The sequence below is a fragment of the Bison bison genome, unplaced genomic scaffold, assembly GCF_000754665.1.
Source record: "Bison bison bison isolate TAMUID 2011002044 unplaced genomic scaffold, Bison_UMD1.0 scf7180017864535, whole genome shotgun sequence".
Lineage (NCBI taxonomy): Eukaryota > Metazoa > Chordata > Mammalia > Artiodactyla > Bovidae > Bison > Bison bison.
The window spans coordinates 12,585,879-12,601,843 of NW_011495084.1; the positions used below are offsets into that span (position 1 = coordinate 12,585,879).

Sequence of the window (15,965 nt, forward strand, 5' to 3'; positions counted from 1 at the left end):
ATTCTTGCCTGGAGAATCCCAGGGACGGTGGAGCCTGCTGGGCTGCCGGTCTATGGGGTCGCACAGAGTCGGACACGACTGAAGCGACTTAGCAGCAGCAGAACTATATAAATTTTTGCAAAACAAAGGCTGATTCTAACCTGATCAGGACTATGATTCTGACTCTGCATTTCCAATATCTCAATTTCATCATCTGTGAAATGGAATAACACAGTCTTATGGATTTTTTTGTGATAAGTAGACATGGTCCCCAAAGAGCCAAATACAAAAGCTGGCAATTTGTTGTATGCACTGAATAAACTCCAGAAATAAATGTCTATTTCTGTTACTGTTATTGTTGTCATTCTTATCTTTCTACCAAGAGTTATCACATGTCTGCAATACATTCACTGCTAGTTTATTGAATAAATGAATGAACAAAAGAATGAATAGAGTATGCTAACGCAGTAAATAGCTTCTTCCAGTTATGGACTGATAACGGATTATGAATAAAAATCACTAGCATAATCACTTCATGGGAGTCTGCCACATAATTAAACTATTCCTACAGAGCTTTGTATATCCCAGGCAGTAACTGGTATGAGGAGAATATGATTTTAACCAAAACAGCTTAGAGCTCAAGCTTTGATTCTTATGATCTTCATGATTATGCAAATATTATTTCGGTTTTCTGCTATATTTATGTACAATACATAATTGACTGCCCATTAATATTGACAGTATGCGTTTTCTGTTTACGCTTCGATTTTTGACACTAACTACATTTCTTTCAATAAGTAAACTCTGCTTTAGTCAAAGCCATTATAAAAGCAGTCTAGTGCTTCACAATGGAAAACCAGATTTAGCTAATCAGTTTTGTATTTATTAGCACCTCTGCTAATGCACCTCTGCATTAGCGCCTCTGCTCAATGCAGAAAAGTCTAAAATAATCGGGGTCAGAAAAACTGCCTGGGATGACCTACAATGCAAACGTAATGCTTAGATGAGTGTGTGCTAAGTCGCTTCAGTCGTGTCCCACTCTTTACAACCTACGAACTGTAGCCCACCAGCTCCTCTGTCTATGCAATTCTCTAGGCAGGAACATTGAAGTAGTTTGCTGTGCCTGTCTCCAGCGGGTCTTCCTGACCCAGAGATCAAACCTGTGTCTCTTATGTTCCTGCACTGGCAGGCGAATTCTTTACCTCTAAGGCCACCAGGGAAGCTCATGCTTAGCTGAGGCTGGTGGAACGTGTTCAATGATCCTACAGATACGATTACAGTGTTTGGGCTATTCTCTGAGTGTCCTGAAGACATCCATTCCTCTCTCCTCCCCACTCAGCCCAGGAGGAGGCTTAATCTCTGGTTTTCTTTAAGGGTTGTCTTCCCTTGAGGTTTGACCAGTGGGAGGACCTGAAGTGGGAAGGGAAGGTAGTTACCCTACTTCAGTTCTTCACCTCTGGTGGGTACTGCATCCCACCAGGAGCATGCCTCCCTGGATGCATCCTCTCACTTAGCTCCGGAAATTCAGTTCTTCTCCTGTCCATCAGCCACATGGGTGGGAATGCCTTTCCTCCATTGTCCATTCCTAGGTGCCTCACCATCCCTTGTTTCCTGTGGCTAACTCTGAGCACACTCTAGAGCAGCCCCATCATCAAATTGCTTTCATTTAAATTCTCTGGGGTGAATTCTGTTTTCTACCAGACCCTGACTTGTACAAAGATTAAAAGAGAAAGCTCTGTTGCCAGGTATTTCCCAGGTATTTGACTGTGGGAAAGTTACTAAATTTCTCCTAATTTTAGTTGACTTTTCTACAAAATGGGGATAACAATAGTGTTTACTCTACAGGGTTGTGAAGTCTGTATGTAATAGTGAGGGACAATCTCATGACTTTTCCTGGAATTTTGTGTTAATATGCTCTTGTGTTATATGTTAATGTAACACATGTTACATGTGTTAATATGTCTGGGAGTCAATGATGGAGGAAGTTCATATTGTGCAGCCATAAGAGAGGCCAGCCTGAAAACGTAATGCAGGAAGGCGAAGCTGAAAGAATTGATGAGAAACTCTGATAAAGGCTCACCTACTAGCAAGACTGTTTTGTATTTCCCTTCATAGTTTAAACCAGTTTGGGTCGCAGTATTTACAATCAGAAAACATACAAGGTTATAGAAAACATAGACTGTTCTCACGTGTTTGCTTATTAGACGTTGATATCACACGCGTACTTTTTGATAAATATTTACTCTTGGTAAAGCAGCCCATTCCCCAGGCTTGTTGAATGATCTGCTTTGATAGCTATTTTTAAATTCGACACAAAAGAATTTATAAAACCGAAGGTTTAGCTAAATGCAGGAAATATTTCTAATACATCTAGTAAGGACAGAAATGTTTATGTGAGCAGATTGATTATACACAAAGTTTTAAAACCAATTTAGTATCCAGTAACTGAAAATATTCTTTTTTTAGACCAATAAGAAAAAGTCAGTTTTGTGCCTTAGCAGCAGCAGCAGCTTAACACTGAATATAGATTAAGTAAGTTATAATACACAAACATCAAAGGACAGGGGTAGAATACAAACCTGAGAACTTGAAAAGATGTGCTGTTTTTATCAAGAAAGCAATGTCTATTCCCTTCAGAAGATTGAGTTTAGGGAAGATTTAAAATTACGCCTTTATACAATAGTAAGTTTAAATGTACTTGTGAATTTATTTTTTTCAAAACAATGACATTAGCAAAAATTTTACATAGCCTGGATTGAATTCACACACTCAAATGAGGCTTTATCAATAATAATATGGATGAATACATTGCTAGACTATGTCAATGGAGCTAATCCCCCGCCGTGAGTTACAGAAGATTGATACCATTTTTATTTGATTCTTTCCGGAAATTAAATGCTCTACTAAAATTGTTTACTCCAAATTTTACATTTAGTGAAACAAGAATATCTGCAATAGCTCAGTTAACATCAATAATAAGCTTCAAAAAAGGATTCTGAAAATGGCAGGCAAAATATTTTTTTATTGTAGGCAATTACTTAAACTGCATATTTGGCTTTATGCATAATAAGTCATGTGGGAAAAACATCCACATTGCAGATAGATTTCCAGTATCTAGTTTTCTTTTTTTTTTGTTTTTTTGTTTTTCTGAGCAATGACATTAATGGGATTTTGCCAGGTTATAAAAATGAGGGTTTTCTTGGGAGCTACTTGTAGTTTCCAAGCTGAACGGCAGCACGCACATAGACACATCGGAAGGTGGATGGCTGGATCTCCCAGTACTGGACTGGGTTGCTGAAAAGGCTCACTCCTGAATAAGAAGCCTTTTTGGTGTTGTATCCGGGTGGGCAGAAGTCGTTAGAGCCGATTGCAGAGATATTGTTGTTGTGAAGGTAGACAACCTGCAACCCCAAATAATGGCACATGGTTATTTTTCTCTAAATATATGGAGACCGTACAGGTGAACACTTAATTCTTTTTTAGCATGCTCATCCTTCAGTTTAAATGTCTTAATACTTATCAAACCAAATGTTTGGTTTCTCTCTCCCTTTTTAATCTTGTTTTTCCCTTCCTTAGTCTTCCTTATCTCAGTATATGGCATTTCAGTCTTTCCAGATGAGTCAGGCTAAAAACATTGCCATTATCTTTGACTCTCCCTGTCTTATACTCTTTGCCTTACCATCAACAAATCCTGCCAGTGTAACCTTAAAAAAACACAAAAACGTGTAATCCAGTTCTTCTCCCCATATCTACTCCTACAACCTTATCCAAAGCCACTATTATCTCCTTCTAAATTATTGAAGCTGCTCTGATCTTCCTGTTTCCTCTTTTGCCTTCTTGAAGTCTGTTCTTTCTTTCTCTTTTCTACCTTCCTACTTTCCTTCCTTCCAACAATTCTTTTAAAAAGTAAGCAAGTTATATCATCCTGCCTCAGTACCCCAGCAGCTTCCCGTCTCATGCAGAGTAAAATCTAAAGTTCTCACAATGGCTGACCATCCTTCTACTCTGAGCTCACCTCCCTTCACCATTTAGTCCAACCTCCCTGACCTACTCGCTTCTCTTCAACTAGAGCACTGTCCCTCCTCAGGTTGACACACACCACATCCTTCTTTTGCCATAAACTCCAAGGTGTCTGCCAGGCTTACTGACTCATGTAATTCATTTATCCTTACCAAAGAAGTCTTTCTTGACTATCCCATTCTGCTGTTTGCTGTTCCAATTATATTTATTTTTATTCATAGCAATGATCACTATAATTTTTCTGTTTTGCTCCTCTAAAATAAAAGCTCTATGAGGCAGGAAACCTGTTCTGCTTTGTTTGTGACTATATCTCTGGTGTCTGCTAGAACAGAGTAGATGTTCAACAGATATGTGTTGAATGAATAAATGAATGATTTCATGGTTATTTCATAAATTGTATCCACATGGAATATTATGTTTTCAGGGCAAAGATAAAATTATAGACTATTTAAAGAATTAGCCTAAAATAAGGAAGTAATATAGTAAAGTATGAGAGGGTATAGAGTATTAGAATCAGAATTAAAAATCACAAACTCTAAGAAATACTTGAATGTCACTGTATTTGGAATAAGCAGACCTAGAAATTTTTAACAAAGATGTATTCTAAGTTATAAGTACTATTCAATGAATATAATATTATAGTTCATTAGAAATTTTTTTCTGAAATATATTTTATGGTTATGTTTAAGACAATGGCAATTTGTTCATAGATTTTTTTTTTTAGCAAAACTAAATATCAGACTTAAAAAGAAGTTTGAAAATGAGTTTTTACTCCCATTATTTATATGTGAATTCTGAAGAACAGAAGTGATTGATCATAAAACCAAGGCAAAAATATAATGGTAAAGTAATAATTTCTAAAGCAAGCTATAAAATCTATGAGGTCCTTCCTTAAAATAACTGACTTGAAATATTGTTCCACCCACCAGAATATTTGTATTCATATGCTGATTAAGAGTCTTGATTAAGAAAAAGGTTTATGAAGAGAACCATAGATGTCTTACAAAAACAGAAACAAGGGATATTAATATCAAAACAATATCTGTAAGGTGTGTATGTGTGTATGTGATTCTCAAACTTTGAAAATTTCTTGTTGTCATTTGACAGTCTCCATTGTTTAACAATGATTAAAAAGAAAGGAGAGGTGCTTGGTGAGAGTCTATGGCTAATAGTTAAAATAAGAGAAGGAAATATCAAGACATAAAGCAAGTGTTAGTCTGTGTAAAAAGGAAATTAAATTTCCAAGTCATTATATGAGGTCAATATTTTCTTACAGCCAGACAAAAATCATCACAATAAAGAAAGCTATAGTCATAATATCACATATGAATATAGACAAAAAATTAACAAAATATTAGAAAATTATATATCACAACATATTTAAAAAAGGACTGTTCACCATGGTCAAAACCAAACATGATTTTTCTCAAGGATGTAAAATTTATTTAACTGGAAATCAATTAAATTAATATAGCATATTAAAGGAATAAAAGCAAAAATCACATGATCTCAACAGAAAGAGAAAATATTGGGAAAAAACACACATTTATGACAAAAATTTTCAGTAAATTAAAAATCAAAGGAAACATTTTTAACTTGATAAAGAGCGTGTACAAAAGACCTATAGTTAGCATCATGCCTAATGACAAAAGGTTGATTGCCCTTGTAAAACAGGGATCAAACAAAGATATCTAATTTCTTTTTTTTTTTTAATTGGAGGTCACACATACCCCAGTGTTCAAAGATGTCTAATTCCATCACTTCTACCAACATTGTACCATAGATTCCAGCCAATGCAATGAAGCAAGAAAAGAAATTTTAAAAATTCAGATAAGAAAGAATAATTAAAATTCTCTTTATTTACAAATTACAAGATCCTGAATGTAGAATATCCAAAGGAATGTATTAAAAGTACTACAATTAAAAATAATTTTAGCACAGGACCCTAGAACTAGGACAGAAGGTAGATGTACAAAAATCTATTGAATTTCTATAAACTAACAAAAAAACTCAAAAATAAAGTTAAAGGAAACCATCCGTAACAGCACCAAAAATAACACAAAATTTAGAAATGAACTTAATAAATTGTAAAACTTGCATACTAAAAATGCCAAAATATTGCTGTGAGAAAATAAAGACAAAATAGAGATATTCCATGTTTGTGCATTTGAAGACTTGAAGTTATTACAAGGACAATTCTTTCCTGAATGATCTATAGATTCAACACAATTCCTATTGAAGCCCTGGCAATCTATTTGAGAAGAAATGAACAAGCTGGCCCTAAAATTTGAATGGAATGCAAAGAAACAAGAACAGCCAAAATTTTGAAAACTAAGAACAAGGTTAGAGGAACTTCATTTCTAATTTCTAAACATAATCAGAAGTTAGTTATCAAAAGGTATAGTACTAGCAAAATAAAATGTGGTATATCCATATAATGATGCGCAAGTCATCAATAAAAATGAATGAATTACTGACACATGCTGTGATGTGGATGACCTAAAATTACTCTGATAAGTGAAAGAAGCCAAAAGCCACACCTTGTATGATTACATTTAGAAAAGAAATGTATAGAGAAGACAGAAAACAGATTAATGATTCCCTGTGCCTGGGGACGAGATTGAGAACAACTAGAAATAAATATATAAGAGGCCTATTTTGGAGGTAATGAAAATATTCTAAAACTAGATTGTGGTGATAGTTGGATAGTTACATAATTTTACTAAAAATATTTGGACTATATGGATATAGAAAAAAAAAAGTAGAGTGGGTGAAACACCTAAGAGCCTCTAAAATGCAGGTAATATGAGTACACGGATGCCAACCGGAAATGGGAAACTAAGAGTAAGGTCCTTCTGAATGTGGGGCCCTGGGTAAATGTCCATGAAATTTGCTGATATTCAACAAAGATTTCAAAACGGCATGTTTGATGATATTTTCTCTGTGACCACAGTAAGACACACTATATGTTGAGCTTTTCGTATATACAATCTTTTAAAAATACACAATTTAAATAACATGTTTGTTTAATTTCCTCAAGATCACAATGGAAATCTTATATTGTTATATATGAAATCACTATGACTACTTAAAGTAATAGGCATGACTTACATTTATAGGTTTATGAACTGTAAAGCTCTATTAGCATAGTGAACCACTGAACCATATCTTCTTATCTTTAAGAATACATGATAACTGATAATTTATATGAAGTTGACTCAGTCACACTGCTAGGTAAACATTGTCTTTTGACCTACAAGATGTTTGTTGAAACTCAAAATTAAAACTACTATTTTATTTCATATCTATAGATTACAGATGATATCTAACCACTATATATTTGTTACACTGACCTGTATCTTGAAACTACCCTGTTTCATAAAAAATAAATTACATTCTGGAAGCAAGTATTATAGTAAGTTCAAGGTAGTAGTCCTAATTTTCAAAAAATTAATACTAATTTAAACCTATATATCTCACAGAACCAGAATGAAAATTCATGTAGAAACATCAAAAATATCTCTCTGCAAAAACATTTCTAAGCAGAACTTCCTACCTCCAGGCATCCCAGTAGGGATGCTTTGCTCCCTAGATATTCCTCACAATAGGTAGTGGCTTTATGTTACCTGGATGTACTTATGATCGGCCAGCCCACCGGGCACTTTGACAAGCTTGTTGTTGTTCAAATGAAGTTCCCTCAAATGAGGAGTGTTGGCCAAAGAGCCATTGTCAACCGCAGAGATGCTGTTGAAACTCAGTCCCAACCTGCAACAGAAAACAGAAATGAATGGATCCACTGCACATGGATGCCTTCTTACAATAGGAAAGGCATTTTTTGTTTTGTTTTTGTACTTACTGTTACCTCTGCCTAACGTGATTTTTCCCAAACTATTTGAGCTTGGATAGAGCCCATTTGTTCTTAAGGTTTCATCTCAGATACAGTCTGCTTCTAGTGAATGCTCATATAGCACCCTGTTGTCACCCTCTTGTAATACTCAAGGGGCTGTGTACTTGTGTGTCTTGCTTTGAGAAAAGTGACTGTCTTGTATATCTGGTACTAACCCAGAGCTTGATGTGATGAAGAGTTGACTGTATAATGAATGCAGTTAACTCAACTGAGGCAAAATGAAAGGGACACTATTACTATCTTGGTCACTTTGTAAATCAAGCAATTGTATTTTTATTGTACAAATTTATTTGTTGTAAATAAAAAGTGAACATTTGTAATGTCAATAACTCTACCTGCCAGAAAGCTCAACAGAAAATGTGTTTAAAAGAGTCTATCAATGACAATCTGTTACTGTCAGAATATGCCTAGTGTCAATATTTCTGGCTTCTGACACTGACCTCTGAGCTATGAGCCTTAGAGCCCTGATCTCTGACCCTGATCTTGCCCCCTCTTCCATTTCTCATACAATGCCACTCAAGGTTCTGGGTTGTATTTTTTTAATTAAATGTTTAACAAGTGGGAGTCTGCAGCTTTGATGTTCCCTCACAGTGCGTGCTAGGTCACTTCAGTCATATTCGACCCTCTGCGACCCTATAGACTGGAGCCTGCCAGGCTCTTCTGTCTATGGGACTCTCCAGGTGAAAATACTGGAGTGGGTTGTCATGCCCTCCAGGGGATCTTCAAGACCCAGGGTTTGAACCTGCAGCTCCTGCGTTGCAGGCAGATTCTTTACCACTGAGCCACCACGGAAGCCCTCCCTCACAGTAAATCAGATTCAAAACTCAGAAGAAGCTGACTTGAACACAGAACCACTGTACCCAACATTCTCAGTATCTGTCAGAACCAGGGTGCTGTCAATCGAAAAGGGCAGAGAGAGATGAGGCAATAAAGTAGTAGAAGAGAACCTGAAAGCTCAAAGGGAGAGAAAGCAGAAGAATTTCTTGAATTTCTTCAAATTTAGTGAAAAAGACTTGGCCGTTTTTGAAGAATGATTCCTGCTTGCCTTCAGTGAGTTGAGATTTTTGAGCCCTTTTGGGATTTAGATGTTGGCGTAGGGCTTACCTGGTGGCTAAGCTGGTAAAGAATCTGCCTGCAATGCAGGAGACCTGGGGTTCTATCCCTGGGTTGGGAAGATCCCCTGGAGAAGGGAACTGCTATCCATTCCACTATTCTGGCCTGGAGAATACCATGGACTGTATAGTCCATGGGATCCTCAAAGAGTCGGACACAACTGAGCGACTTTCACTTTAGGTAACCAAAGTCTTCCAATTTTCATCGTGACTTGGTATTTGAAATAACTGAGATTAAAGTGTGCTGATTTTAGGCTATTGATAACACAGGTGGCTTGCCTTACTTGTTGATTATCAGCCTGGCACCTTGTCTCATAATATTTTGTCTTTCCCTCAGTCTTAAACTTTCATCTGTTTCTCGTCTTTCCTTTTCTATTTCAGAACCTTGACTCCTAGTTCTTATAGCACTCCAAGTCCCATATCCAATTTGGACTAATCCATGTCTTAGAATATAATATTCCTAACAATCTAATTGAAGGAAACTACATTTTCTTTTTTTTTTTTAACTTTTATTTTATTTTTAAACTTTACAATATTGTATTAGTTTTGCCAGCCACTATGGAGAACAGTGTGGAGATTCCTTAAAAAACTGGAAATAGAACTGCCTTATAATCCAGCAATCCCACTGCTGGGCATACACACTGAGGAAACCAGAAGGGAAAGAGACACGTGTACCCCAATGTTCATCGCAGCACTGTTTATAATAGCCAGGACATGGAAGCAACCTAGATGTCCATCAGCAGATGAATGGATAAGAAAGCAGTGGTACATATACACAATGGAGTATTACTCAGCCATTAAAAAGAATACATTTGAATCAGTTCTAATGAGATGGATAAAACTGGAACCTATTATACAGAGTGAAGTAAGCCAGAAAGAAAAACACCAATACAGTATACTAACGCATATATATGGAATTTAGAAAGATGGTAACAATAACCCTGTGTACGAGACAGCAAAAGAGACACCGATGTATAGGAAACTACATTTTCAATGATCAATTTATAGTCGCTCATCAAATGTTTTTTAGAACCTATTATGTTAAAGACTTTTGTTCTAGGCTTGTGAGGGCAGAGGAGACATGACTCAAAAACCATGATTCTTTCCATCAAAGAAAATTCTACCTATTAGGAGAGAATATGGTATACATGCTTAACAAGAAAAAGGAAGTTTGCCTGAAAAATCACTTTATATTCTTGCAGAGGGACATACAGGATTTTCTCTTTACTTGTTCCTAACAACTAATTGGAATATTTGCCCTGCAACAATGTTCTGAGATGAGTGGCTGCTTTTTTCTCCTTTTCACAGTTTTGATTTTCAGCACCAATGTACCTCTCATGTTCCAGAATCAGGGAGGAGCAAACAACATAAGGATTTGATGCTTTATGAGATAGATTTTTCTGAACTTGATTCCAAAGAGAAATGTATTTAATCAATTCAAGAACTGAGAAAGTTTGCCTGGCCAGTGAGGCAATTTTCTCTTATTTAATGACTGGAATTCAAAATCTTTTTAAACAAAAATCTTCATTTCTATTAACCTTCTCAAAGTTTATTAGCTCTTTATGCTTGTTTGATATAAAGTATGTGATGTTAATTTTAAAGTGTGGAATCTTAAAATCTCCATACCACTTTCAGCACAAAATAAACTTACTTTTCTAAAATGGCACAATATTATAAATGATTTACCATGTTTAGAATTTTATACTATTGCCAATCCCTACTACTTATACTCCTCCTGATACTATTGATAATAATCCAATAAAATCCAATAATAATAGCTGTCCTAAGGCCTCCCTGATAGCTCAGATGGTAAAGTGTCTGCCTACAATGCGGGAAACTCAAGTTCAATCGCTGGAGAGGGGTTGCAAAGATCCCCTGGAGAAGGAAATGGCAATCCACTCCAGTATTCTTGCCTGGAAAATCCCATGGACTGAGGAGCCTGGTAGGCTACAGTCCATGGGGTCGCAAAGAGTCGAACATGACTGAGCAACTTCACTTTCTTTCAAAGACACTTCTACACAGTGAGAAATGCAATTTATCTTCCTATATTCCTCTCTAGCTAGAGAGGCTTAGTCAACATACAAAGGTAGGTGACACTATTTTGAATATTATTTTCTCCATTAGAGACTAATTAAAATTGCTTTAGATAATGGGTTTCTTATCATTTGAGGCACCAGGGTTATATATTGCAGCTACAGTCACATGCATATATCATCTTCATCCCTCACGGTCCCCTGGGTCACTGGGGGATACGCACAGAAACAGGGGAAAACTGCACTATATATGCATCTGCTTTTATGTATTTCTCAAAGATAAATGATATGCTTTGTATTTATTTATCCATGATGAAATTTATGTGCAAAAAAAGGAGTGAGCCAATTTGGCATAACACTATGCTTCTCAGCAAGGACATCAGCAGTACATGTGAATCAGGAGCAGACTGTTCGTGAAGACAGTTGAAAGGGTCTGCCAACACTCTCTTTTTACTGCTTCGCCAGATTACAAATATAAAAAAAAAATTGAAATTAGGTTAGAAAGCAGAATGGGCATTAATGATCATCTATAAGGAAAAAAAGTTTAGAAGGGTCATAAAAAAATTTTTGAGAGTATATGTAAAGTCCAGATAGACATTTTAAACTCTTCAGAGAACAGGAGTTAGACAATCACATGATATGTATTCTAATACATGCTGTAAGATGCCCAATATTTTCATGTCCTGGTAGCTTTCATTTTAATACATTTTCAAATTCTGAACACTATGTTATAATTACTTAGACTTCTGTTTGATACGATTAAGTTAGAACATATTGCATGAGAATACGGATATAATCAAATACTTGGTACATATGATATATCTTAATCTAAAAACAGTATGGTATTCATAAAATATAAGGCAGATATTAGTGGACTTATGATAAGTACACTATTTCATTAGTTTTTTTTTAATTTTAAATAATTCAGCAGAAGTTTGTGGTTATTAGTAACAAAAACAAAAATTGTGGTACAGGCAAAAATCAATCATCATGTTTCTAATTCTGAGCATATAGGCACTAATATACTGATCCATTTCACTGATAGAATATTATGGAATAACGTTATTACTTAGCCAAATTATTCAGTCCTTTCAGGCTAGCTGCATCAACTTTGGTGATTTTGTTGCCATCGAGATGTAATTCAGTAAGGGAAGGAGGAAGACCTGAAATATGGAAATACAGGAAGTTAAATTAGCAGAGAAATATAATTAGAGAATGTATGAAGACTTAATGCAGACACATGTCATCAATTTTCCAAATGACATTCAGTTTCAAAGGATTTGCTTTTCATCTTATTCATCAGTTTTGCTTTTCATCTTTTTCCTTCATCCCTTTTACAATAATACATGTTTTCGGAAGTAGTACAAGCCATTTCTACTTTTCTCCTAAACTGATTTTAACAAACTGTGTTTGCTATGTAGTAGATTATCATGAAGTAGATTTTTGTCCTAGACACTGTCAGTACAGTTGTAGAAGTGAAGACTTCTCTTCTTTGAATCTCATTAGTTTCTCACACCTTTGTTAATGGGCTCACACTGCCATTGACAGAGGATAATGACTCTAAAATGAAGCTTTTGGCATTTGAAGTATAAATTAGTAATTATGGATAAGTTCAACCTATAAACAACCTTAATCATGTATTTCCTTACTGAGATTCATTAATAACTAATACTTATATACTGTGCTGGCTTTAGTTTTAATCAATTTTTCCATAAAAACATCAAATGTTTCTATAACATAATGTGTAGAAAGAGCTTACTTGATCATTTTAAATTAAGACTGTTTCTTTATACAAGAGGAATAGAGAGTCCTATAATCAAGTGATCTGTCATAGGTAGGGCACCTGGGGAAATCCAACACATCAGCTAGACCTCTGGATAGTACCTTGTGAATGGCTATGACCTCTGAAAATGTAGTAATGTTAAGTATAAAAGTTTAAATACTATATTTTCATTTCCTCTTGCCATCTGAGGATCTATTATGTTTTTATACAGTTTTTTAAAAACTACATATTGTTCCATTTATAAGAACAGCAACAACTACAAAGAAAATAGCAAATTGGTTACATGGAGAACTAACATCTGCTTAGCAGATAGGGTTGGTTCTTTGTCTATAATGAATAAAATTGGAAAATCACAGGTTATGTTTGGCTTGAAATTTTCATTACATCCCACTGAACTCAGTCAAAACATTCTATTTAATGTAAAAGTTTATTCCATATTTTATTTGAAAATGACTATTAATTTCTCAACAGTAGTATGATTTATGTGGGAGATACCAAAGAAAGGAACTTCTGCTTTACTAACTGTCTGTTATGTGCTGAACACTGAGAATAGCATTTTCCTAACCTAGCTCATGTAAGTTTTTTCAATATATTAATTATTTTTCATTAATTCTGTTTCACTGATGAAGAAACAGAGATTCACAGTTACCCATTTTGTAGGTTATCTAGCTACTAAGTGGGGACTGTGGTATGCTCCCAGATGGCCAAAGAGAATAACATGCTCTTCACTGAAGAAAATGAAATAACAATGGCATGATTCTTGCAAATAAATGTCAGGAAATCAAAGTCAATAAGGACTAAGGGATTTCAATCACTTTAGTCTCAGAATATATAAATGTGGATTTTTAAAATACTCTCATAAATAAAGCAAGTGAGTACAGAGCAAGGCAGTGAATGTACATCCTTTCTTCCCTGCCACTATGAAAAGGTGTTTTTAAAAATGTAGTGTCTCTGGAACAACAATCATCATCACATCCCTCATTCTTACCTCATTTCTAAGTGTCTTCCCTTTGGGACATCAGTTTCCCAAAAGGAAAGTTATGGTAAGTTTCACTGTGAAAGAGAAGTTTGCAATAGGAGGGTCAGATCAGATCAGATCAGTCGCTCAGTCGTGTCCGACTCTTTGTGACCCCATGAATCGCAGCACGCCAGGCCTCCCTGTCCATCACCGACTCCCGGAGTTCACTGAGACTCACATCCATCGAGTCAGTGATGCCATCCAGCCATCTCATCAGAGATCCAAATTTATAGAAAACATCATTAGCCTCTGCCACAGTAGCATTTAGCCTAAGATTCTACACCTGTTACTGCTTTTTCTTTTCCTTTTCCATTTTTAAGATAAAATATATTGAGAGCTTACTTTGGGCCAGATACTGTGTATGTACAAGTCTTATTTATATCTATTAACCCTCACAAATATCCTACAAGAGAGGCGTCACTAATACCACCATTTTATAGGTAGCAAAACTGAGGTTTTAGAAGTGTGGAATAATAAGCCTGAAGTCACAGGATAACTAAATGACTGAGCCAGTCCTCTCACCCAGGAAGGTCTGACTTCACAGTGTGAACATAAATCTATACTCCACTCCACTGCCTTTTGATGTCACTCAGTGAACGGAGATAACATGTGGAAATTAAGACTCCTGGAAAGAGGCTATGTTCAGGTGTAAGGGTACCAGTCTAGGAAAGCTAGACTCTTACATGACACAGGTATAGATATGCACAGGAAGAAGGACTTAAGATGACAGCAGAATGAAACGGTCAAACACATGAGTTATGGCATCAGCCTAGCACAAGCCAGCCGTGCCACTGGCTAGCTTGGAGGCTTTGGTCACAATTTACTTTATGTCTTTCAGATTTATTTTCCTCAATTATAAGACAGGTGTGATAATACTACTTAAAAGGGTCATTTTGAGATTCATATAACAGAAGCCAAGAAAAGCATTTTGCATAATATAACAGAATTCATGAAAAGCATTTGGCATAAGTGCTTAATAAAACTGAGTTATTATGATTTTAATACTATTAACAGTTTAATAAATAAAAGCAAGTAGAAAAGATGAGAAAAGAGCCCTCACATAGTAATAAACAGATATAAGAAATCAAGGAAAACTGATCACTAACTGATGAAACGTGTTATTGAGCTATATTTAGGAGATGTAATTAGAAGGACAGCAAAATCAAAGAATGTGCTTTAATGCAAGTCATCTGGTAGCATGAAGTAATAAAAAATACCTGGACTTTAAATTCAAGCTACTTTACTTTACCTCCTACAGCTCTAAGGCTTTAGAGAATATATATATATATATATATATAAAATAAAATGTACTATTGTAAACGTATAGAAAAGGCAGAGGAACCAGAGATCAAATTGCCAACATCCGCTGGATCATCAAAAAAGCAAGAGTTCCAGAAAAACATCTATTTCTGCTTTCTTGACTATGCCAAAGCCTTTGACTGTGTGGATCACAATAAACTGTGGAAAATTCTGAAAGAGATGGGAATACCAGACCACCTGACCTGCCTCTTAAGAAATCTGTATGCAGGTCAGGAAGCAACAGTTAGAACTGGACATGGAACAACAGACTGGTTCCAAGTAGGGGGAGGAGTACGTCAAGGCTGTATATTGTCACCCTGCTTATTTAACTTCTATGCAGAGTACATCATGAGAAACGCTGGACTGGAAGAAGCACAAGCTGGAATCAAGATTGCCGGGAGAAATATCAATAACCTCAGATATGCAGATGACACCACCCTTATGGCAGAAAGTGAAGAGGAACTAAAAAGCCTCTTGATGAAAGTGAAAGTGGAGAGTGAAAAAGCTGGCTTAAAACTCAACATTCAGAAAACAAAGATCATGGCATCCGGTCCCATCACTTCATGGGAAATAGATGGGGAAACAGTGGAAACATTGTCAGACTTTGATTTTTTGGGCTCCAAAATCACTGCAGATGGTGATTGCAGCCATGAAATTAAAAGACGCTTACTCCTTGGAAGGAAAGTTATGACCAACCTAGATAGCATATTGAAAAGCAGAGACATTACTTTGCCAACAAAGGTCCGTCTAGTCAAGGCTATGGTTTTTCCTGTGGTCATGTATGGATGTGAGAGTTGGACTGTGAAGAAAGCTG

General features: G+C 35.9%; 1 protein-coding gene across 2 annotated transcripts in view; it reads right to left on the reverse strand.

Annotated features, from left to right (window-relative positions):
* Positions 1-2,662: 2,662 nt before the first annotated feature.
* Positions 2,663-15,965, reverse strand: part of DCN (decorin) — a 39,529-nt gene continuing 26,226 nt past the window's right edge. For both annotated transcript variants that reach the window (XM_010832071.1, XM_010832072.1), the window contains exons 6-8: positions 12,121-12,214; positions 7,626-7,764; positions 2,663-3,380 (exon numbers count right to left, since the gene is read on the reverse strand). In XM_010832071.1, the coding sequence (XP_010830373.1) occupies positions 3,186-3,380; positions 7,626-7,764; positions 12,121-12,214 (428 nt within the window). In that variant the 3' untranslated portion in view covers positions 2,663-3,185. The remainder of the gene's footprint in view (positions 3,381-7,625; positions 7,765-12,120; positions 12,215-15,965) is intronic.